Raw genomic sequence first — 26,496 nt, 5'->3', positions numbered from 1 at the left:
ATTGTAGAAATGTCTGTGGAAATGAATGCTGATTCAGTTATTTAGTACAACAAATTCTGAAATGTCTATGCAAACCTATGTGTGTGCAATTTCAAAGTGAACTCATGTTGACTGTTCACAGAAACCTGATTGTAATACACATGAATCAAATCCTGGCTTCACTCTCTAAGCAAAATACACACACAGGACCATATTGTTCATAGTTTATAGCACAATTCCTAAAAATAATGTACAGAAATATGCCTTGTATGAGTACAGACCTCACTTTACTCACAAAGTTGCAGGCTATAGTTAGACTTCAGTAATAATAATAGTTTAGTAGCAAAATATCTTAAGATAAAAACCTAATAGATGATCTGTATCCACCTACACCTTTATCAAATACTTTGTGCTTAAAGTAGTAATGCTGATTCAATAGTAAAAAAGGCTGCAAAATCTATTTTTATTGGATGTATCATATGTGACTTTTTGGAAGGTTACGAGATCTGATTCAAACCATTTGGAAGTCTATGGAGAGATTGCAGTAGACTTAAGTGCAAAAAACAAGAAGCCTGAAGACTATAAAGAGAGGGTTGTCATGTCTTGCTAGAGCAAGTGGCAAGCATTGAGATTTCTCCCTGGTACAGTTCTTGCTCACTTTGGCTTAATTTTTTTCCGCCCTCAATACACAAACCTACCACCAAGATCACCAGCCAACTTGAACGTTAGAGGACAAGATGTGAAAATAGTGTTGCAATGTACTTTGTCATAGAAACTGACTGCTAAGAGATTGTTCTAAAATCTGGGTTCATTCCAAGAGTAATACTATTATAAAAATGGGGGGCTTATGCAAAAGCTTTTAGTGAAAAAGCTATCTTTCTATTACAGTTAACATTTCACTTTTTTTTCAGTTAGAATTTTTTCCTTTCCATTCTTTACCAGAGTTTACAATGTAAGAACTTGAGGCTTCCATGGTTCCTTTGAGAGATAATGTGCATTTGTTTGATGTACTTCAGTTTTCAATATAAAACCTAAGATGGACTTAAAAATAGGATTTTCACCTCTGAAAAGTGCATTATCACAAAGTTACCATACAATAAAAGATGGACATTACAAAAAATGGGTTCCCTGTGAACGATAACTTCATACCCAGCTCCTGTAGTATAAATGACTTGTTTTGTAATTTCCTTCAGACAGGATGTCATGGTTTAAACCCAGGCCGTAAATTAGAACCACGCAGTCTACTTCCCCCCCCACCTTTCTTCCCTCCGCTCCTGGAGGGATGGGGAGGAGAATCGAAAGAATGCAACTCCCATGGGTTGAGATAAGAACAGTTTAATAACTAAGGTATAACACAAATCACTATTGCTACCACCAGTAATAATAATGATAAAGGAAATAACAAGGGAAGAGAATACGATACCACCCTCCAGAAATGAGCCCGACAGAGAAGAGGACGTGCCCTTCTCGGACGACTCTCAGTTCTACATCCTGGGCATGACGTGCTGTGGTATGGAATACCTCTTTGGCTAGTTTGGGTCAGGTGTCCTGTCTCTGCTTCCTCCCGGCTTCTCCTCCTCCCTGGCAGAGCATGAGATTCACAAAGTCCTTGGTCAGGGTAAACATTCTGACTAGCAACTGACAACATTGGTTTTATCAGTATTATCCCCAGGCCGAAAGTCAAAACACAGCACTGCACCATCTACTAAGAAGTAGAAAAAATGACTGCTACTGCTAAACCAGGACACAAGATAAAATTCTTACCTCTTAAAAGGAAAAAAAAAAAAAAGCCAAACAAACCAAAACCAAAAAAAGACCTCACAAACCTCCATATGAGAGAAAGATGAATGGATCCTGTACAGAATCTAATCAGATAACACTAATGCACAGATATTAATGAAGCTGTCAAGCTCTATTCACTGTACTGAAGGACTGAATTATACACTGTCTATTTAACCTTCAACACTGATACAGCGATTTGTAGTAGTCTGTTGACTTGGTATTCCATTATTGGAATCTTGTCCTTTTATTATAGCAAGAAATAATGAAGGTATGATCCAAAGGCCAGTTAAATAATACTCTCTATATAACAGACATTAGTGATAATTAGATAAGAAGAAACAAAAAAAAAGGAAATCTTCTCAGTTCATTTTTTCAGTCTTTCTTTAATGTCTGTAGTATGTAGTGTCTTCATTGTATTATCATTGAATTGTTGACACATTTCCACCAGGTCAAGAACTCTTGCATACTAATTATATTTTAGAGGTTTTGTTTAAGTTTCGAGATTATATTCTGGTTCAAAGCCTGGTGCCTGTGTATTCACCACTGGATCTGAGGATGTATGTTATAGGACCAGACTGAGGATGACTGCAGAGTTTTTAGAGATTGTCACACCCCACAGGAGATAAACTCTGTTACAAAGAACTAAAATAAAACAATAATATTGCACCTGTATGACACATTACATTTAATGTTTTAAAAACCTTCTGATGATCTATACTTCCCTCTTCTAAACGCCGGCTCTTTCCTGCTGTATATGTTGATATAATAGATTTATTTATTTATTTATTTTTAATTTTAAAAGACCGTTATAGCTTTTGGAAACTATCAATGGCACTGGATACCAGCAGGTTTCTGAAGTAATCCTAGGGCAGGATTCATGTCACTGAAAGCAGATGTTTACTTCTTCCAGTTATTGAGACTTCCTTACCAGTGACTGATGAAAAACAGGCATTCAAAAGTAGGCGTCCGATTTCTTCCCTAGAAGAATTTTGCTAAACTCATAGTAAGCACTTTATGGTGATTTTCTCAGATGTACATGGCTAAGTTAGAGAAGGTAAAACCAACACTTAGTAAACAAGCCTGCTCAGAATATGCATCTATATCATTACTTTTTCATCCTTCTCAATGCGGAAATTCCTTTCTAATGAAAGTGGGCTATGTGTATTATCTGCTAGTCTAATACTCCTGTAACTCAGTCAAATAAAGAATTAATTATTTCTCCATTACAAGAATGAAATTAGATGATTTAAAAGTGTGTGTCAGCCCTTGTGATAAACATTCACATGGAAAACATATTTTTATGATTTCAAAAATTAGAGTTCTAATTTAGTCTTCTTTAATCAATAAACATGGGAATATTTTAAAAATTAATTTAAATAATATTTCGTTATTATAGTCTTTAGTCTATTCAAATTAAAATTTATGTAATTTGTCCAATTACATATACTGTGCTCTACATGCTTTCTTTATTAAATCAGAATTATTATAATATTTTTTCTTAAGATGACTGTGGTGTTGTAATTAGCGTATCATAAGAAGATATCTTGTCTTCAGTCTCAAAATATATATTATAGAATCATGGAATAGTTTGGGTTGGAAGGGACCTTAAAGATCATCTGCTTCCAACCCCCCTGCCATGGGCAGGGACATCTTCCACTAGACCAAAAAAGCCTATCCAACCTGGCCTTGAACACAGCCAGCGATGGGGCATCCACAGCTTTTCTGGGCATCCTGTTCCAGTGTCTCACCACCCCCATAGCAAAGAATTTCTTCCTAACTAATGTTCTTCCTAATATTTAATCTAATCTCTAAATCTCTTTCAGTTTACAGCTGTTCCCCCTTGTACTTACAAGGGCCCTAAATGCCTTTGTAAGAATTGCCTCTCCAGGTTACTTGTAGGCCCCTTTTAGGTGTTGGAAGACTGTTACAAGGTCTCCCCAGAGCCTTCTCTTCTCTAGGCTGGCATTTTAATGTATTTGATTTAGTATTGCTGGAATCTCAGTCATTCAATTTCAACAGATGTCACTGATTAACGCGAATGAATTAACCGCTCCTTTTCCGCTACATATGTTTGTACTTTCTGATTGAAACTACAGTTCACTAGAAGCTTGGGGTTTGGTTGTTTGGTTGGGTTTTTTTAGATCAACAAATCTCAGCCCTTTGTCTTTTACATTCTTCAGGTTATAATTTCTTTAGTTAATATGATGCTTTTATTAGAAAATGCGAAGTCTTTAAGATATGTGTGCTTGGTTGTCTTCTCCTTAACCTTGCTGCTCATCTGGTCATATCAGTTCCTTAATTGTTGCCATCATACAATATAGTTTCTGAGAAACTTCTCATCATCCTGTCACCACATTACATTTGCCTTATGCCTTTGAGGTTAGTTTCATAGCACAAATATTGTATTTTAGGTATAAAACCAAGATTAAATAAAAAAAAAAAATCCCAACTATGCTTTAGTAATAAATACTGACCAGTTGTATCCAGTATAGTGACCAGTATCCAGAAAACCTTTCTTTTATGGCATATATGCGTTTGGAGAACTATATATACTAGAGCTCTGATTCAATCCAAGTAAGAGCTTGCATAACATGAGGATCATATGTATTCCCATTTGGAGAAACCTTTTGTTGCTACATAGAGGTTATAAAAGTTCAGTGACTTTCTGAGTGTGATGTATTGGAATACATTTTTCATTTTTAAATCTAGACTGTTTGCAACAGTATTGTAGCACCAGAATAATTGCTGACTTTAAGTTACTCATTTGGGATTTATGCTACTGAAACTCAGTGAAGAACTTAGAGTCTTGAACTTGTTGGTCAACAGGTGTGTTTCACCTCTGCTGCTCCTCTGAGTGAATACATAGACATTTTGCAGATTATGTCAGATTATTTTGCAAACACACTTTAGGTCCCTATGATGTATTCAGAATCAGAACTGTGGAAAACCTTTTTTAATCTGTTTTATGCACTTGGATTTCTAGTTTTAAAAAAATAGTTGAGTAACCAGACTGCAGTTTTTAGAAATGCTTGGGTGTTTTGTTGTTGTTCTTAATCATTAAACTTGGAATTTCAAAGGAATAGTTAGCTGGGCATTTGGTGTGAGTGGACAAACTAAGACTACAGATATAAGGAAAACTGCGCTAACATTAATGTGAGGCTTTCATTTGATAACTGCCTGCAAAGTAAGATACATTTTTTTGCCTCCAAAATAATTTTCATTATGGAACTCTTCTCCAGGCAACAAATATTCCCTTAGTTGTGGGGAGTAATTTTTAGTTCCAATGCAGTATTTATTTAAAGAAACCCTGTACTTATCAAAGAAAATTAAAGCAGAATGAAGGTGGAAAAAAATAATGTGCATTTTAGTTAACAAGCAAATTAAACCAAAACAATCGCAAGCTGCATCTCAGTACAAAATATTCTCATACAAACAATGCAGTTTAACTGACTGCCACATTTTCTTCACAAATTCATACAGAGATAAAAGTAATAAGATTATTCAATCTCAATGCTGTGCAAAAAAAAAAACAACACCCAACAAAACAAACAACCCACTCACAAATTTCTGAATGAGGTGTTTTCACTAGTGAATTTTATAGAGTTCTTATGTTTGGGTAGTATAGTATAAGGTATTTGACATTACCTTAGATAAAATGTGAATAAGACAAAAATAAGTATTGATTCACAGTGATGAAATTATGGGGGAGAATTTGATCCTCATAGAAGCCATAGAAAGTTTTGCCATTAACTCAGAGAATTATTATTTCATTAATGTGGTAGAAATACTTTTACCATTAAAGTCATTGAGTAGTATTCACTAGCAAGACATTGCAAATAGTGTTTTGACAAAGCTAAAAAATAAGCCATCAGCTATGCTCTGCCAATCAAAAGAGGAGGTTGGATACAAATGGCAAAGTTAATTTTGTACTTATTGATAGTTTTAAGTGAAAGTTTTGTGTCAACATCACAGGATAATAAAATTTCCAAATCTCTTCACCTGTATAGGAGCTGGATTTTGAAGCTAAGACAAGCTACACACTGAGGATAGAAGCAGCAAATATGCATGTTGACCCTCGCTTCCTGAGTCTGGGACCCTTCAGTGACATGACAACAGTGAAGATAATTGTAGAAGATGTTGACGAACCGCCTGTGTTTACTTCACGTTTGTACTCCATGGTGGTGTCTGAAGCAGCAAAGGTGGGCACTATCGTCGGAACTGTAGCAGCCCATGATCCAGATGCCTCAAATAGCCCTGTCAGGTAATTATGTCTTACTGTTTATTTATTTAAACCATTGAAGTTGTTAATTTTGATGTGAGAAAGTCTTTGGTTACAATGAAAACAATTAATTAGTTTTTTCCCTTGCAAAAAGAGATTGAGATGTTCTAAGAGTTTATTTTTACTTTTGTATGCCTGAACTACACAATCTTTGAGAAAAGTGTATTTTTATCTCTGTAAAACAAAGAAGTGAAGATATAGTTTCAGGATTCCAAATAAAAAATCCTCAACATATTACTCATATCTATTTCTCTGTATGTTCAGGAAGAGTCTTTTATTGTTTACAACAATTATGTTCTCTTAAATCAACATAGACAAAAAAACCGAAACGAAAAAAAAACCATGTGTGTGTGTGTGTAGGTATAATATAATAGCACATAGAGTCCTGCACGGTAAACCAGAGACGAGGTCCCACAATAAAACATTAGAAAAAACTCTTATTGTGAGAGAAATGGATAGGACAAGACACGTCCTGTCCTAGTCCGAATGGTTAAATGGAATTATCTTTTGATTTTTGCAAAGTCTGCTGCAGCCAAATACTGGATACTAGACATGTGTGAAAATTGTCAAGGGTCTCTTCCTTTGCTTTCAGTCTGTAAAGTACCTACACATCTTCCACAGTATAATGTCCAGGTTCATAAAGAAACCATAAGAAAACACAAATTATCAATTTTATGTTTGTCTGCATCTAAGGTCAAAGATCAGGAACAAAGACTCACCACTTAAGATAAACCAATAATGAGTTACTTAGACCTTTTCTTATGGAAAGTAGTGATAATAATTGTCAAAGAAACATGCAGAGGATCTAAAGGGTAATACTTCTGACTCAGGAATTTTGAGAAGCTAAATATTTGTATGAAAAGGACCACATTCACAATTGGAAGGCAGTACCAAGTTTCAGTCATTATTATTGTTCATTTAAGGCATACGTAGAAAACAGGTACAAAACTCATGTAGATATCACCTTTTTTATGATATTAGATTTTCATTTTCATGCATCGAAGATGATATTGGAACTGTAGTGTATCTCTGTAATTTCTAAAGCAGCAATCTCAAGTTGAAAAATAAAGCACGTGTTTCAACCTTAGAAGTGACATAAGTATTATCTCTCTTTCATTATATATTTGCAACATATTCAAGATAGCTGATTCCTATCATGTATAAACAAGTCCTAGATGGATGGTTGGCATGGATTTACTCTTGAAATTTATCTTTGCTGAGATTTTTCTTTCCTGTGGCACTGTTTTCTAACACTAGTAGCATCTGTTGTACAATATCTGGTTTAGAGGAATCATGTAGGGTGGGATTAAATGCAGTTCCATAAATGCAGTCCATACTCGGAATGCCTTTGAATTCTGTGTAAACATAAGCATGAGTTTGATTTGATCTGATTACTTTCAGAATTCCAACATAAAAACTAGCTATATCACCAGCTTAACTAACATTCTGAAGAATTCTTCTGCTTCAAAGTCATACGGAATTTGAGAAGGAAGAAAAACAAAACAGTGCAGGTTTATCTATATGCTTGTAAACCTGCAATGTACCTTGTCAGTGGTACTGCCAGCTCATATGATATAAAGCTGTCCTGCATCTGCTATGATATACATCAGAGCCAGATTCACCTAAAATTAGAATGTGTTAAGGAGGATTAATGCATAATACTTTTCGTGATCTATTTAAGAAGTTTAATTTGTTAATCTACAAATAAGTATTCAAAATTCCAAACACTGGATTATATTGATTAAAATTAGATTTGATATAATTCAGAAAATGTCAAAGTTACAAGATCAGACACAATTAAAACCTTGACAATACTGGGTGGAAGGAGGGGGAAGCAATAAATATTTTGAAAATAAGAGGTTATCATGTGCAGACCAAAGAACTACTAATGTTCGAGCTAGCGTAAATAAAGGATTTAAAACTCCTGCAGCTCAAAGATTTTCAAGTCTTAATGGCTGCAAGGAATTAAAGGATTAAAAGTACTTAAAATATATACATATATATTTTTAGAACTTGAATATGGATATGGTACTTATAAATAAGTTAAAGGAAACTGCTTGCTTCCTGTGTATAAAAATTATTTTTTTTCTTGTTTCATAAGAATCTATAATCCAATTTGCATAACTTGTTTGCTTCCCTCCCTCCCTCCCTTTCTCCCTTCCCTCCCTTCCTCCCTCCCTCCCTCCTTCCTTTCCTCCTATCCTTTCATCATTTCTTTCTACCTCCCTCTGTCCTGCCTGTCTCTCTACCTGCCTCCCTCCCTGCCTCCTTTTCTTTCTTGCCTCCCTCACTCCCTCTCTCCCTCTTTCCTGCCTTTTTTTATTATTTATTGCTTTCTTTTTTTTTTTTTTTTCTGTCTTTCTCTATTCTTTATTCTCTCTTTCTTTCTTATTATTTTTTTAAAGAAAGGTCTTTGGCTCTTCAAATAGCATAGCTATAGTGTTAATAGTTGGGAAATCTGAGGACTGTCAGAAGACTGAATCCCAGCTACAGGGCCTGCCATGACTGACTATATAGCAGAGGTCTCATGGGGAAACTTGCCGTGCACAAAACAGCTGAAGAGCACTGCTGACTAAATAAACAATAGTGCTAGCATGAAACAAAGTAAAAAATAAACTACGGTTAACATAAAATAAATCTATGTTGTGGTTTAAGCCCAGCTGGTAACTCAGAACCATGCAGCTGCTCACTCTATCCCCCCCTTTCATCCTCCCCTGCTCCTGGAGGGATGGGGAGGAGAATCAAGAGAATGTAACTCCCACGGGTTGAGGTAAGAACAGTCCAATAACTAAGGTATAACACAAAACCACTACTGCTACCACCAGTAATAATAATAATAATAAGGGAAATAACAAGTGAAGAGAATACAACCACTCACCACCTGCCGACCGATACCCAGCTTGACCCGAGCAGTGATCTAACCCTTCCGGGTAACTGCCTCCAGTTTATATAGTGGGCATGACGTGCTGTGGCATGGAACACCTCTTTGGCTAGTTTGGGTCAGGTGTGCTGTCTCTGCTTCCTCCTGGATTCCCCTCCTCCCTGGCAGATCATGAGACTCAGAAAGTGCTTGGTCAGAGTAAACATTATTTAGCAACAACTAAAAACATTGGTGTTATCAGCCCTGTTCCTAAGCTGAAAGTCAAAACCACAGCACTGCACCAGCTACTAAGAAGGAGAAAAATGACTGCTACTGCTGAACCCAGAGCAATCTAAAAAAACCCCAAAGCAACCTAAAGTGGAAGAGGGAAAGCCTAAATACATGAAAACTGATGCTGCTATTGTTGCAGCTTTTCATTTTGTTCTCTCTCCATTCTCTTCTTGGGACACGTCAAAACAGGTCTAATTATGTAACAAGTCTCTGCTTTAAGATTTTGCGGCCAAGAGAGATAGATAAAAACATAGTAATAGAACAAAGTAGAAGTTTATATATTACAACAGAGAAGAAACAAACTGTATCAGAAGATCGTTATATCTGGGAAGTCCCATTTTTAAACTGCCAGAAAGGGACTGGACGCTGGAGAGGGACTCTTCATCACGGACTGTAGAGGTAGGACAAGGGGTAATGGGTTCAAATTAAACCAGGGGAAGTTCAGATTAGGCATAGAGAAAAAGTTCTTTACTGTGAAGGTGGTGAGATACTGAAACAGGTTGCCCAAAGAAGTCATAAATGCTCCATCCTGACAGTGTTCAAGTCCAGGTTGGATAGGTCTTTATGCAACTTTGTCTAGTGGGAGGTGTCCCTGCCAATGGCAGGGAAATTCAAACTAGATGATCATAAGGTCCTTTCCAACCCTAACCATTCTATGATTCTATGATTATGTGAAACTATCTTCCATAATTCTTTCCTTCTACCTTGTTCAGATTATTTGGTTAAAGTTATATCAGTAATCTATCATCAGTATGGCAGTAGTTGCAATGATCACACTTGGTCTCATTCAGACAGCTTAATTCACCTTGTGTGTATGGAAGAGCTCTGCAGTACATACTTGTTCTAAATGAGAGTGCGAGAATCTGACCCAATATTAAATCAAATATTGATTGCTGGGGAGGGACTATTCATCAGGGACTGTAGTGACAGGACAAGGGGTAATGGGTTCAAACTTAAACAGGGGAAGTTTAGATTGGATATAAGGAAGAAATTCTTTACTGAGAGGGTGGTGAGGCACTGGACTGGGTTGCCCAGGGAGGTTGTGAATGTTCCATCCTTGGCGGTGTTCAAGGCCAGGTTGGATGAGGCCTTGGGTGGCATGTTTCAGTGTGAGGTGTCCCTGCCCATGGCAGGGGGGTTGGAACTGGATGATCTCAAGGTCCGTTCCAACCTTAACTATTCTTTGATTCTATAAATATCAAGAATATTCCAGTTGTAAATCTAAATCTGCCTGATCAACTGTCCCTTTCTCTCAAAGGGGTTATAAGCAGAACACCCACAGAAATTTTGACCTTTTCCCCTATGTTATTTTCTGTTTGCTAAGGAGCTCTTTTCTCCTTTCTAAAGCAAATTTGGAGGTAAAAGATATGTTAAGCCAAAGAGGTAACTGCATAAGCCTGTGTTTGTCTAATGACAGTAAATCATCATGAGCTGACAGTGATGAGATATAATCTCTTGACCTATTCTGCATCATCTCTCTCTTTCCCATTTTCTCTCTTTCTTCCTCTTTTTTATCATCTGCTTTGGCTGACTCAGGGGCTCTTCTGTTCACACTGGGAAGGTCTGTACACAGACTGACAGCCCCCTTGGAGTAGTGCCAGGATGGTACAGCCATGTAGCAAACTTCCATCTCTCCTTCTCCATTTCTGGGGCTCAGCAGGGTGCTATTCCATGACTAAATGAAAGTTTGCCTTACAGCAGAGAGGAAGAAAGAAAAGAGAGGGAAATGCCTATAACCTTACTTAAAGACGACACGATAACTGCACAAGTTATTGTGTAATTCACCTATGCATACTCTCAACACCCCAGAGAAAGTGCATAGAACAATGCTCAAAATAGTGAAAGAGTGGAAAACCTTTCCTACTATTAAGAGATTGATGAAACATTTTTACATTTTTACAAGTTGTACCTGAACATAAATCAGAAGTTTTCTTTCATTCTTCACATAGGTACTCGATAGATCGAAACACAGACCTGGAGAGATATTTCAATATTGATGCCAACAGTGGAGTCATTACAACTGCCAAGTCTTTGGACAGGGAAACTAATGCTGTTCATAATATCACAGTTTTGGCTATGGAGAGTCGTAAGTAACAATTTAAAGATTTTATTGGATGTTTATGTGTAAAACTTCAGGCTTAGTTGTGATCAGTGGCACTCTAAGAAAAATTATGACAGGTTCATAGTGTTCTTAGTGTAAAAGACTGTGATAAAAATTAGAAACACTACAGATAAAGTATTTACTCTTTACTTCTCCTCACACCTTGCATAGTCTTTGGACTTCTGAAAAATAAGTACAAAAGAAGGTGAGATATGTTAAGTCAACAGTCTCAGACCAAGTATCATTAGAGGTAAAGTGATACAGAATACAGAGGAGACCAATTAACCCATTTTAATGATGACACTCAGAGTTGATTGCTGTTGGTCAACAACAGCATTCTTAGAAGGCATGAAAGAAAGGGATATGGCTGCTTGTGTGGTTTCACTTTCCTAAGGTAAGACTGTAGATATATTATACTTGGTATCTTTCTCTTGTAAAATGAAAAATGTTGAAGAATCAAACCACTGAAAAACATAAAACAAGAATTCTATTAATGTAAATTTAAACCTAAACTTGTTTAGCTGTGAATACATTCTGTAAAAAAACTATCTTTTTTTGCCTTTATATTTGAAGAAATTATTTCTTCAGATTTCATCCTTATTATTACTTTGTTGGGCTGTGATAGGAAGAGTTATCACTTCTCTAGCCTGCTATTTTAAAAATCCTTGCTTCTTGCTTTTGCTGAGGTTAATTTAGTTTTTAATCTAAAAGCTGACATTTACCATTTAGTGTCTACGTGAATTTATCTTGTATTCTCAGGAGAGAATTTTGGTCTAGGAGGCAAGCATGGGAACCAAAAATTCTCCTGGGTAGTAACAAAACTAACAAGGCAGCCAAGTGACACAAGTGAGAGTCTAGGAGCACAAGTAATACCCTACAAGGTTTTAATTTATGTTCATGGCCTGCTTGGCTTTCAATAAGCTTAAATCAGCAGAGGAAAAATTTGCTGTTGAAATTTCTTACTCCTCTGGTATTTCAGATGTGGGAAAAAAAAAACCCAACAAAACAAATTCTATTTTGTGATCTATGTTTGGATGCACTGGTTTAAATACTTACTTACTAAAATGTGGTTGTAATACTCTGTAAAAAGATAGATACATATATGAAGGTTTGTATAGTTTTTCATCCTGCCCTGCTCTATCACGAATATTACCACTTGTGGTAAAAAAATCATACAATATCTTTTATTCCTGCTCCAAAACAGACGTGTTATCTAGAAAATTAAGTACAGCACACACTGACGTCCTTTATATGTAGTCAAAAAATATCCACTGTTTAAGATTATGACATTGAACCCTGAACAGATTCATATATTAGCTGGAGGTGTCCATCAGTTTAAGAATGTGGTTAATATTTAAGGTGTTCAATGTGTTAATGACTGTTGAAATACTTAGTTCTCTGTGCACTTTAAATACTTTGGGATTTGCTTGGGTGTATAGTTTTATCTTTTTTTCTGTTACACATAGCTGATGGAATTCTGGTTTTAACTTGTTAATATACTGATAGGAGTTGCAACAAAAATGTATTTAACCCATAATAACCATGCTATTCCCAATATTCACAGCACTGTTCTGGCTAGCTATACCCCCTGGCAATGGTTTTACACTATCTTGCTTTTATCTTTCCATATGATGTGATTCAGTGCTGTAATTAGTGAGTTAGATTTTTCAGTTTATCCCTGAGACTAAAATCTTAGTTTAATTGAGGCAGCTGGAAAACATAAGCATTGTTTCCACCAGGTCCAGGAGATCAAACCAAGACTTTCTTTGCGTTTCTAGGAGGCATTGTATTTGATTTAACACGTATATGCAAAAGAAGAATGCAAATGAAAATGTGCTGATCCAAAGAATAATTTGCAAGAAGATTTTTTTGATTGTTTTTTTGCCTTCTTTCTCTATAGAGAATCCAGCACAGATTGGGAGAGGCTATGTAGCCATAACTATCCTTGACATCAATGACAACGCCCCTGAGTTTGCCATGGAGTATGAGACAACTGTCTGTGAAAATGCTCAAGCTGGTCAGGTATGGCTTGATAATTTTTTAATGTTTATTTTTATCAGATAGGCAGCTATATATTGTGAATGCCTGCCAGCTTTAAGAGGAAATAGAATCGTCTTATGGCAGTAAAAATGATGTTTTGATGAGCAGCACAAGCGTTATTAATCAAACCATGTCATCTTCACCATACCTCTGAAAAGAAAGACTCAGGTCAGGTGTAAAAATTGCTAGTTTAAGGGACTGCTAAAATATCTGGTTTTCTTACAGATATAACTGACACATTTTGCAAAACTCACCTAATTTTGAAAAATATTAAGAATGCATACTTTCTCTTAATTTTGCTGGGAAGTGGAAAGTCATGACACGGAGGTTTTTCTCAGACTAAAGGCCTATAATTTCTAAAAAAGTGTACTTATTTTTATTTACCTTCAGAAGTATGGTCCATAAGGCCATAATTTCATAAAGGATATATATTCCTACCATATTCCTCAATGCCTTTAACTCCCTCAATGTGTTTCAAATAGTCCCAGACCCAACTAAAAGTACCTGGTATTGTTTATCCTTGGTATGTCTTATATTTGGACTTCTCACAGTATCACAGTATCACAGTATCACAGTATGTTAGAGATTGGAAGGGACCTCAAAAGATCATCTAGTCCAATCCCCCTGCCGGAGCAGGAATACCTGGATAAGGTTACACAGGAATGTGTCCAGGCGGGTTTTGAATGTCTCCAGAGAAGGAGACTCCACAACCCCCCTGGCCAGCCTGTTCCAGTGTTCCGTCACCCTCACTGAGAAGAAGTTTCTTCTCAAGTTTAAGTGGAACCTCTTGTGTTCCAGTTTATACCCATTACCCCTTGTCCTATCATTGTTTGCCACTGAGAAGAGCCTGGCTCCATCCTCGTACACTCCCCCTTTATATATTTATATACACTAATAAGGTCACCCCTCAGTCTCCTCTTCTCCAAACTATAGAGACCCAGCTCCCTCAGCCTTTCCTCATAAGGCAGATGCTCCACTCCCTTAATCATCTTAGTTGCCCTGCGCTGGACTCTCTCCAGCAGGTCGCTGTCCTTCTTGAACTGAGGGGCCCAGAACTGGACACAATATTCCAGATGCGGTCTCATCAGGGCAGAGTAGAGGGGGAGGAGGACCTCTCTCAACCTACTGACCACCCCCCTTCTAATACACCCCAGGATGCCATTGGCCTTCTTGGCCACAAGGGCACAGTGTTGGCTCATGGTCATCCTGCCGTCCACTAGGACTCCCAGGTCCCTCTCCCCTACACTACTCTCTAACAGGTTGTTCCCCAACCTATACTGGAACCTGGGGTTGTTCCTGCCCAGATGCAGGACTCTACACTTTCCCTTGTTATATTTCATCAAGTTACTCCCTGCCCAACTCTCCAGCCTGTCCAGGTCTCGCTGGACGGCAGCACAGCCTTCTGGCGTGTCAGCCACTCCTCCCAGCTTAGTGTCATCAGCAAACTTGCTGATAGTACACTCAATTCCCTCATCTAAATCATTGATGAATATATTAAATAATACTGGTCCCAATACTGACCCTTGAGGCACTCCACTAGATACAGGCTTCCAACTAGACTCCGCCCCATAGACTACAACTCTCTGGCTTCTCTCCTTCAGCCAGTTCACGGTCCACCTCACCACCTGATCATTCAGACCACACTTCCTCAGTTTAGCTATGAGGATGCTGTGGGAGACTGTGTCGAATGCTTTGCTGAAGTCAAGGTAGACCACATCCACCGCTCTGCCATCATCCATCCACCGTGTTATTTCCTCATAAAAGGCTATGAGGTTGGTCAAGCATGACTTCCCCTTGGTAAAGCCATATTGACTGCCCCTCATAACCCTCTTATCCTTGACATGCCTTAAGATGGCATCAAGGATGAGGTGTTCCATCACTTTCCCAGGGATGGAAGTGAGGCTGACCGGTCTATAGTTACCCGGGTCCTCCTTCTTGCCCTTTTTGAAGACTGGAGTGACATTTGCTTTCCCCCAGTCCTCAGGCACCTCTCCCGTTTCCCAAGACTTGGTAAAGATGATGGAGAGTGGTCTAGCAATGACTTCCGCCAGTTCCCTCAGCACCCGTGGGTGCATCCCATCTGGACCTATGGATTTATGGATGTCCAGATTGCTCAACTGGTGCCTAACCTATTCCTCATCGACTAAGGCAAACTGCTCCAGTGACCTGGCTTCATCTGAGGTCTCAGGAGTACAGGGCTCTTCAGGACTGCCTCCGGCAGAGTAGACAGAGACAAAGAAGGCATTCAATAACTCTTCCATCTCTGTATCTTCTGTCACCAGGGCACCCACCCCATTCACCAGTGGGCCAACCTTGCCTCTGGTGTTAGTTTTATCAGCTATGTATTTGAAAAAGCTCTTTCTGCTGTCCTTGACCCCTCTTGCGAGATTTAATTCTAAGGAGGCCTTAGCCATCCTAGCTGCCTTCCTACATCCTCTAGCAGAAGCCTTATGTTCCTCCCAAGTGGCCAGCCCCTCCTTCCATGACCTGTAAACTCTGCTCTTCCACTTGAGCATACCCAGCAGTTCCTTATTTAGCCACGCAGGTCTCTTGGCCCTCTTCCTTGACTTCCTACGTGTCGGGATGCTCTGCTCTTGAGCTCGGAATAAGCAATCCTTGAATGCCAACCAACTATCTTGGGCCCCTTTACCTTCAAGCAGCCTTGCCCATGGGATTTCCCCTAGCAATTGCTTGAAAAGGCCAAAGTTTGCCCTGCTAAAGTCCAGGGTTGCAATTCTACTTGCTATTCTACTGGTCCTACCACACAAGATCCTGAATTCCACTATCTCGTGGTCGCTGCAACCAAGGCAGCCCTCAAACATTGCTGCTTCAACCAGACCCTCCTTGTTAGTGAGGATGAGATCCAACAGTGCTCTTCTCCTGGTTGGCTCATCCACCATTTGCATCAGAAAGTTATCATCCATACACTGGAGGAACCTCCTGTACTGTGGCTGGGTTGCTGTGTAGTCCTTCCAGCAAATATCAGAGAAGTTAAAATCCCCCATGACAACCACGGCCTGTGACTGTGAGGCCGCTCTCAGCTGCCTGTAGAAGGCCTCGTCAACTTCCTCACCCTGATCTGGTGGCCTGTAACAGATGCCCACAACAGTATCACCCCTGCCAGCCTGCCCCTTAATTCTCACCCACAGACTCTCAACTCGCTCGTCATCTGTCCCTGGATAGAACTCAGTACATTGCAGCTGCTCTCGCACATAAAGAGCAACCCCACCACCCCGCCTGGCTGGCCTGTCTTTCCTGAAAAGGACATAGCCCTCCATGACTATATTCCAGTCATGTGAGCTGTCCCACCACGTCTCTGTAATTGCCACCAGATCATAATCTCCTGACTTAACACAGGTCTCTAACTCCTCCTGCTTATTTCCCATGCTGCACGCATTGGTGTACAGGCATTTCAAGGAGGGAGCTGAGCTCACCGATTCCACCCTAGGATTATAGGAGGCCTCCCAGTCTTCATCAATTCTAGAGTGCTGCCCCACTGGGGCAAGCCTAGGTACAACCCCATCCCCCTTCGGATCTAGTTTAAAGCTCTTCAAATGAGCCCTGCTAATTCATGCCCCAGCATCCTTTTGCCTCTCTGAGATAAACCTTTCCCACGTGCCATCATCCGGACTGGAGCCTTATAAAACCAGCCGTTATCAAAGAACCCGAAGCCCTGCCTAAAGCACCAGTCTTGTAGCTAATTGTTTACGGACTGAATTTTCCCATTCAGTCGCACATCACCACCGGAAGATGGAAGAACTGAGGAGACGATCACTTGAGCCCCAGACTCTTTCACCATCCACCCCAAGGCCCTGTAGTCTTTCTTCATCCCCCTCAGACTGCGGGAAGCAGCTCCCCCCCCACCTGTCTGGAAGACCAGCAGCGGGTAGTAGTCTGTCGGGTGCACCAGGCTGGGGAGCGCCTTGGTGATATCCCTGATCCAGGCTCCAGGCAGACTACACACTTCCCTATGATGAGGGTCAACTCTGCATATCGGGCCCTCTGCTCCTCTCAGAAGGGAATCACCTACAACAATGACCTTTCTTTCTTTCTTATCAGAGGCAGTCTTGAGGTGCGAAGTCGACCGCCTTTTCCTATGTGACCTTGTAGGCCGGCCTTGCACCACATCCTCACTTGCCTCTCCATCAAGATCCAGGGCCTCAATCCTATTACGGAGGGGCACCTGGGGAAGCAGGGCAGGAAGGGAGGAGGGTTGCCCACGACTCCGAACTGGAACTCGCTTCCAGCCCTCATCGTCTTTTTGGTCCCTTACCTCTGTGCGACAGCTACAGGGCAGGGGCTGTCTTGGGTCATCCCCCTCTGTCTGAGAGGGCAGGGGGTCCATCCCCTTTTGGGGGGTATCTCCCTGGAACCGTTCCTGCTGGCATGCCAGGGAGTTACTCCACCAGTCGATCTCCCTTTCACAGTCACTGATGGTCCTCAGCGTCTCGACCTCCTCTTTAAGTTCTGCCACCAATCTAAGCAGATCTTCTACCTGCTCACACCTCACACAGGTGGAATGCTGGCCTCCCTCCCTCAGCAGCAGCAGGCTCTGGCACTCCCTGCAGCCAGAGACCTGAACAGCCACGGTTTGGGATGGGGTCTCTATCTGAGTTGCTACAGTCTCCTTACTGCAAGCTCTCCTTCTGGAGGCGACCATATTGGTCAGCAGTCTGGGACACCAGCAACAGAGTCCGCAACACGACCTGCTTGTTCCTCCCTGCGCCTGCTGGGCAGCGACCGGTCGCTGCCCCCTCAGAGGCTCTTTCAAGGCAAGGGGCAGGGGTGCGGTCGCCGTCACCGCGGGAACGCCCCCTGCCATGTCAGCCGCTCTCTCACAAGGGCTGCTGGGGCTTTGGGGATCGGGAGATGTCGGGAATCGCCATGTGTCTGCGCTATCCCCTCTGCTTTTCCTAATCTCTGCTGAACCTCGTGGTCCCTGAAGCGTGTCAGCTCTGGCTCTAGCTGGGCTAGCTTCGATCAGCTGACTGACTTTTCCTCTCTACTTTGTCAGACCTCAGAAAATAGATATATTATCTCATTCTCTATTCTTTCTCCTGGAAAACTAGTGAATGATTCACCTACATTGATTCCACATATTCCCTGGGAGACTTTGCACTTTTGTTTCTCCCTGAATATTGCCCTTCCTATGGCAGATGTTGTTATTGCACATTTCAATTTCACAGCATAAATTTGATCCTTAAAAGAAAACAATGTGATTATTGTTTTGTGTTCATGAGAAACATAGAATATGTGTGCTGTCATTGAACTTTTTTTTTTTTGTTTCTCCTGGGATCTAGTCAGAGCTATTAGCTCTGAATATTCATTCTTTATGGATTGTAAACAATGGTGAAACTCTTTTTAAGGGGCAGATTTTGACTGAATTTTAGAAAACAAATTTGGAAAAAAAAATCCCAATAATTATTAATATAGTAATGACTTGGCTTTTTATTCTTCATATTTAAAAAAAAAAAAAAGTGCATGAATTAAAATGCCCAAAGGGATATTTGCTTCCTTTTGAAAATTTATAGCATGAATTTCAGTCACTGGTAACTACATAAAGATCCATACATTTCTGCTAAGCAGTTTATACTCCAAGGTCTGGTGAATGATAGGACCTAAAACTTTCTCAGAGGCCCTGCAAATCATTGCTTTTGGACAGTATATTTGGTACAGAAAAAGTAAAGTCACGTCACTCTTTTTGTTTTTATAGCGTCTACACACACTTAGGAGAGTAGAAAGCCAAAATGCAATATGGGTAAGACTCAACGAAGGGTTGACACCTTAATAAGTAATAGAGGGATTATACAGTGTACTTGCATTTCTTTCTTACCATTCCAAACAATGAACCCTGATGTACCTCAAAACAGGTGATCCAGAAAATCAGCGCAATTGATAAAGATGATCCACCGAATGGCCATCAGTTCTACTTCAGTTTAACAGCAGAAGCAGCAAATAACCACAATTTTACACTGCAAGACAACAAAGGTAAGGGCATTTTGGGGGCGTAAATATTAACCACTGACACGTTTCAGTTTGAATGTATTGTGCTGATTCTGACCTACATAAACTTCTATTCTGATGAGGAAATAAAACAATCAGCCTACAAAATAAATTATCTATAGAGTTGTAAAGGAAATTAAGCTGTTGTTTGAATTATTTAAAGCCTTGAGCCAAACAAAGTAGCTTCAAATATATATTTTTTTTTTTCCAGAAGTCACTCTTCTTACATTTTTTCCTTGTATTTACAGATTTCTATCTAAGTTAAAGTTAACCTTGGGGTCGCGACTGAAAAATGTCCAGGAATTTGTTTTATTAATATAACTTAGTGCGTAAAGAACAAGTTCTGTTTTTCTGGTTTTGCGTTTGTTTGGGGTTTTGTGGTTTTTTGGGAGTTTTTTTCTTTGTGGTTTTTTTTTTTGTGTTTGTGTTTTGTTTTTTTTTTTTTTTTTTGAAAACCATATCTTTTCATTAAGTATACCACCTATTGAATAATCTTTTTGATAATGGGAGTTGCCTACAATATTTACGTAGACTTCTTATGACTATTTCCTCAAAGACTTATGCAAAGACTCCTACTGACATCATGTTTCTATTAGCAGAAATATCTGAGAACACGCTCTTAATTGGTGTTCTCATTAGTTGTATTGCATAGGAGGCAGCTGGGCATGTGTCAGTCAGTTTAGCTATTAGCTGAAGCAAATAGAACTAAATAGACACTATGCTACTCTTGCTCTTTTATGGATCAGTACTAAACCAGAGCTACAAAGTCATCGTTATTAATAAAAAAAGAAAAACAGACATATGGTGTACTAAAGGATATTGTTTGTACAGACACACTTTGAACAACATTCACTAAGTATAACATGTGACCTAATAAAGTTCTCTCACACAGCTATTTATTGCTTTACCCTGCATGTAGTTACTGAGATGCTTAATTTTCTTCATATGAGAAACTTGCAGTTCAAAACTAAAGACTGTAATAGTAATAATGATCAAAATAATCAAAACATTATTATAAGACTCTTTCTATTCAGAAATCTGACATTGTTACAAGTACCGTGAAATATTTAATGAAAAGACAGGCCCTCTTTCAGAGAATATATAATTGGAAAAAAAAAAAAGTAATAACAGACTTCTTCAATGCCAGTAAAATCAAAGGAGTTACAAAACACAGCAACAATTGCCTCTTTTGATGTTAATTAATTTTACGCATCTCTCACATGATGCTGTATGAAGTGCTTGCATATTTTGCCAGATAGGTCATAATATACACAATAAGGTAACTTTACAGGACTATCAATATATCTGTCTATAAGTAGATAGATCAGTAGATAGATAGATAGATAGATAGATAGATAAATAGATAGACCAAACAACCTTTTCTATAAATTCTAGGAGATGCAACTCCTTGCCTCTCAGGAGCTGTCAACCTGTATTGAACACAGTGAGTTTTGTACATATTTTCTGGAACACAAGGACTTTTTAATCACGGGACTCAGAGCAGCACCAAACCGTGCGTTTTAGGTGGGTTATAGTAGTCATCTTGACACTCAGATGAGAGGAAAACAAGTGCATATCTTTGTTACGTGTGCAATTACTCGTATTTGTTTACCAACTGGAATTTTTTTTCATTCAAAAATATTTCCTTGGTCTTCAAACTTCTTCTTCTGTAAATTTGTTCATCGCTTACGTTAACATGATATCTGTATCTGTAAATAATTGAAATAGAGCCTTGGATATTAGACCTGAAACATGTACATAGATAACCTGATCACAACAGAGTAAATTTTTGATTTAGGTTTTTTTTTATGGTGAGCTCATCTTCCACTATCTATCAAGAGTGTGAAACTGTGAGCTGAACTAAGCTTAAATAGACATCTGCAATTTTGAAACAGTCATTTGTGAAAAATGGAAATCTTTTGTATAGTTAAGTATTGTTTCTTATCTGATTCTCTCTGCAGCATCAAAAATATATGACCAGGAAGGATAAACTTGTTGAAATAATATAAATGTGTTTATAAAGCCTTTTAAGTGAAAAACTGTTTTATTTATAGGCTTGTGTTTTAGAAAGTTTGTGTAATTTATATTTATCTTTTTATTCCTTTATCTAGATAACACTGCAACAGTATTAACCAGACGAAATGGTTTCCGAAGACAGGAACAGTCTGTTTTCTACTTGCCAATATTCATTGTGGACAGTGGATCACCTTCACTTAGTAGCACTAATACTCTCACCATTAGAGTCTGTGATTGTGATGCAGATGGTATTGCTCAGTCATGCAATGCAGAAGCATATATCTTGCCTGCAGGACTTAGCACTGGAGCCCTGATTGCAATATTGGCTTGTGTCTTGACACTGCTAGGTATGTTATTTTCCTGTTACCTCTATTTTCCGTTCAATGTATAGTAGCAATAAAGAGACGATAGATGATAGATAGATAGATAGATAGATAGATAGATAGATAGATAGATAGATGATAGATAGACGATAGATAGACAGACAGACACAGACAGACACGTACAAAAGCTTCAACACCACTTCCTCTTCCTCCCCCACATATTTCTTTAAATAGGGACACCTAGGATTCCAGGCAGAACAGCATTTTGTATTGTGAGGCACACAAAATCTTTAATTTGGGATTTTCCATTTCAGATACTTTGTTCATATATCAAGCTGCCTCCAGACATATATATATGAAATAATATTAAGTGAAAATGCAAGATCACTTGCATCAAATGTTATGTTTAAGAGACAGAGTATTTGGATTAGCATACTTACTGTATCACCAGTACCAGTATGTGTCCTTTTTTTCAGAGATACAGCTATTTATTTTTTAACATTTATTGATTTATATAGAACAAATGATGTCCAGAAAATAGAACAGAGGTAATTCACTGAAGGAAATAATATATAGTTGATTATCTTCTACAGAATGACCTTTTCTTAGTTCTGCAACTGGCAGCACAGTGGGGTTTAATGTTGTTCAATTAGATAAAAGACACTGGAAAATAGTGGAATAGTGTCAAAATCCTAGTTTGGTTAGCATTTCTTATCCCATGCTTAGCCTTTAAGCAAAATGACTACATGGTAGTAGCAAAGGCCCAAATTGAGAAGTAAAGATGAAGGATCATCCTGCATCTACAGAATGCAGTTGAGCAAAAGTGCAGCTTTCCTTATTGTCAGAAAGTTCACATGTTAACAAGAGTACCAGTTCAGCACACAATAATTTTTTGAGTGTTGTTATTAATGGAGAGATTTTTGCATTCCATGGCTGTACATACCAGTCTAAGGGAAAAGGGTATATCGTAGTCTCCTCAGGTTGGTATAAACCCAGTGATGATTTATCTGTCGCTGTTACTGAAGTAATTTGAATAGGTCAAATCAAGAGACTTTTGTCCACACTTCTATTCATGGCATTATTTCATCAATCTATAAATATCTCTTCTTATTGACTTTGATTCACCTTTCTGTGAGCCATTGGAAGGAAATTTCTCTTCTGCTACAAACATTTCTAAAAGAGCCAGAATAGGAAATTCTCTTGCATTGTTGTTACAGAGTAAGAAAAATCATTACTTCTGCATTGAACCCAGCCAACTTACTCAAGAGGTATGTATGAGAGATGGCATTTACAGAGTTTTCCATCTTTGTGACAAAAACCCCTAACAGCAAAAGATTGTTTAAACTCACTCAAGACATGGTTAGGCTTAGGTTTAAGAAGAAATGGAAGGGAATGATTGCCAAAAGTTTTAATGAATATTGTTAAATGCCATATTTCTAGTAGCATTTCTAAGCCATGTATACACACAAATAAACTTTATTTGGACATGAAGCTAAATGGTAAATTTTGAAAAAATATACAAGAGACCCTCTTATATCAAATGGCGTGGGCATCAGTAGTAAAACTTTGGTCTAATGTACGTAAGAAAAATTCTGTAACAAAATCAATTCACTGCATCCCAAATTGAAACATCATAATTTCTGTTATATATATAGAAAGAGAGTTTACAAAGATTATAAACTGCTGTAGATGCAATGCAGCCTGGCTTGGCCATAAGCTTTTCTTAAATAGAAGCCATAAAGTCTTAAAGAAGAGAACTGAGTGGAGACACAGCATGCTACCAGGCAATAATTTGTTTATTCTACTCCTTGAACAAGGATTCAAACACAACAAATAAATCAAGAAACCTGAGGTTTTGTTCTGGTCATTTTTAGTGTGCTGAAGAAGCTTTTCATAAAGAATTGAGTAAAAGCTCTTTGAATAATGGGCTGTGCATTGTTGAGGAATCTTGCTTATGACCAATTCACCATTGATTTTATTTGTCGAAGAATTGGACTTCGAAACTCAGCTCTCTGAATGCATCACCATTGTTTATCCAAATAGACATTTGTATGTGCTGTCATCACTTCCAATCTAAACTGCTCCTTTTGGGTACAATTCAAAGCTGCAGGCACAGTTTAGGCTGTGTTTGTGTGTTAACCCTGGCTCTGAGTCCTGCGTTTCGGTACTTGCATCCTGCTGCTATTTTTTTCCTAGCCAGGTGCCAAGGAAGAAGTGCCTAAGCACCACTGTTGCCCAGTAAAATCAGTCAAGTGTTGTTGCTTGGCTGGTCCCAAAGCCTTTCTTTTTCTGTCATTTGTTCCTAGAAGACATTTTCTGGGATCAGCTGAATGCTGAATGCTTTCTCCTTTTATTATTCTTTTTTTTTTTTTATTCACATATATTCTTGAAAAAATAATCCTGAAAATCCAGTAGCACGTCATAAAAAACAGGTATCAGCTCTTGGCAAGTGGTTCCAGAGCTGGGACCAAGGGTGCAAGATTTTATCAGTGACAAATGGAGACAGGCTACCAAATCAGATTTTTTTTTCTGGTCCAAGATTCACACACAGTGCAAATCCAGTCACATTTCTCAATGTGAGTGCCAGTTGTAAAGCAGAGGAGACATGAGATTTGCATAAATGTCATGGATACATGCATTCTGGCACTAGTATCTTGAATTCTTAGCAAGCTCTTATATTCTTAAAGTTAGTGTGATGTGGTTTGGTATTTGTTCTTGCCCCAAACATCCGTTTATGTAAAAAAAAACCATTTGTCTTGACCAAGGGTCAGATTGTCTCAGAGGGATTTATTAGTGTTATTATTTTTACTTAAGCAACTAATCAATTTTAGTTAAACACAACATTTTCACTAATCACAGTATCACAGTATGTTAGAGATTGGAAGGGACCTCAAAAGATCATCTAGTCCAATCCCCCTGCCGGAGCAGGAATACCTGGATAAGGTTACACAGGAATGTGTCCAGGTGGGTTTTGAATGTCTCCAGAGAAGGAGACTCCACAACCGCCCTGGGCAGCCTGTTCCAGTGTTCCGTCACCCTCACTGAGAAGAAGTTTCTTCTCAAGTTTAAGTGGGACCTCTTGTGTTCCAGTTTGTACCCATTACCCCTTGTCCTATCATTGTTTGCCACTGAGAAGAGCCTGGCTCCATCCTCATGACACTCCCCCTTTATATATTTATATACACTAATAAGGTCACCCCTCAGTCTCCTCTTCTCCAAACTATAGAGACCCAGCTCCCTCAGCCTTTCCTCATAAGGCAGATGCTCCACTCCCTTAATCATCTTAGTTGCCCTGCGCTGGACTCTCTCCAGCAGGTCGCTGTCCTTCTTGAACTGAGGGGCCCAGAACTGGACACAATATTCCAGATGCGGTCTCGTCAGGGCAGAGTAGAGGGGGAGGAGGACCTCTCTCGACCTACTGACCACCCCCCTTCTAATACACCCCAGGATGCCATTGGCCTTCTTGGCCACAAGGGCACAGTGTTGGCTCATGGTCATCCTGCCGTCCACTAGGACCCCCAGGTCCCTCTCCCCTACACTACTCTCTAACAGGTTGTTCCCCAACCTATACTGGAACCTGGGGTTGTTCCTGCCCAGATGCAGGACTCTACACTTTCCCTTGTTATATTTCATCAAGTTACTCCCTGCCCAACTCTCCAGCCTGTCCAGGTCTCGCTGGACGGCAGCACAGCCTTCTGGCGTGTCAGCCACTCCTCCCAGCTTAGTGTCATCAGCAAACTTGCTGATAGTACACTCAATTCCCTCATCTAAATCATTGATGAATATATTAAATAATACTGGTCCCAATACTGACCCTTGAGGCACTCCACTAGATACAGGCTTCCAACTAGACTCCGCCCCATAGACTACAACTCTCTGGCTTCTCTCCTTCAGCCAGTTCACGGTCCACCTCACCACCTGATCATTCAGACCACACTTCCTCAGTTTAGCTATGAGGATGCTGTGGGAGACTGTGTCGAATGCTTTGCTGAAGTCAAGGTAGACCACATCCACCGCTCTGCCATCATCCATCCACCGTGTTATTTCCTCATAAAAGGCTATGAGGTTGGTCAAGCATGACTTCCCCTTGGTAAAGCCATATTGACTGCCCCTCATAACCCTCTTATCCTTGACATGCCTTAAGATGGCATCAAGGATGAGGTGTTCCATCACTTTCCCAGGGATGGAAGTGAGGCTGACTGGTCTATAGTTACCCGGGTCCTCCTTCTTGCCCTTTTTGAAGACTGGAGTGACATTTGCTTTCCCCCAGTCCTCAGGCACCTCTCCCGTTTCCCAAGACTTGGTAAAGATGATGGAGAGTGGTCTAGCAATGACTTCCGCCAGTTCCCTCAGCACCCGTGGGTGCATCCCATCTGGACCCATGGATTTATGGATGTCCAGATTGCTCAACTGGTGCCTAACCTATTCCTCATCGACTAAGGCAAACTGCTCCAGTGACCTGGCTTCATCTGAGGTCTCAGGAGTACAGGGCTCTTCAGGACTGCCTCCGGCAGAGTAGACAGAGACAAAGAAGGCATTCAATAACTCTTCCATCTCTGTATCTTCTGTCACCAGGGCACCCACCCCATTCACCAGTGGGCCAACCTTGCCTCTGGTGTTAGTTTTATCAGCTATGTATTTGAAAAAGCTCTTTCTGCTGTCCTTGACCCCTCTGGCCAGATTTAATTCTAAGGAGGCCTTAGCCATCCTAGCTGCCTTCCTACATCCTCTAGCAGAAGCCTTATGTTCCTCCCAAGTGGCCAGCCCCTCCTTCCATGACCTGTAAACTCTGCTCTTCCACTTGAGCATACCCAGCAGTTCC

At 39.6% G+C, this 26,496-nt stretch overlaps 1 protein-coding gene across 1 annotated transcript in view; it reads left to right on the top strand.

Moving 5' to 3' along the window:
* LOC308218203 (cadherin-7) overlaps positions 1-26,496 on the top strand; it is a gene marked incomplete at its 3' end in the record, with an annotated part of 82,289 nt that overhangs the window by 48,372 nt on the left and 7,421 nt on the right. The window contains exons 6-10 of the mRNA XM_080611961.1: positions 5,769-6,022; positions 11,141-11,277; positions 13,193-13,314; positions 19,203-19,320; positions 21,447-21,698. Of these exons, the coding sequence (XP_080468087.1) occupies positions 5,769-6,022; positions 11,141-11,277; positions 13,193-13,314; positions 19,203-19,320; positions 21,447-21,698 (883 nt within the window). The remainder of the gene's footprint in view (positions 1-5,768; positions 6,023-11,140; positions 11,278-13,192; positions 13,315-19,202; positions 19,321-21,446; positions 21,699-26,496) is intronic.

The sequence above is a fragment of the Psittacula echo genome, assembly GCF_963264785.1.
Source record: "Psittacula echo genome assembly, chromosome: 2".
Lineage (NCBI taxonomy): Eukaryota > Metazoa > Chordata > Aves > Psittaciformes > Psittacidae > Psittacula > Psittacula echo.
This window is presented reverse-complemented; position numbering and strand designations above follow the sequence as displayed.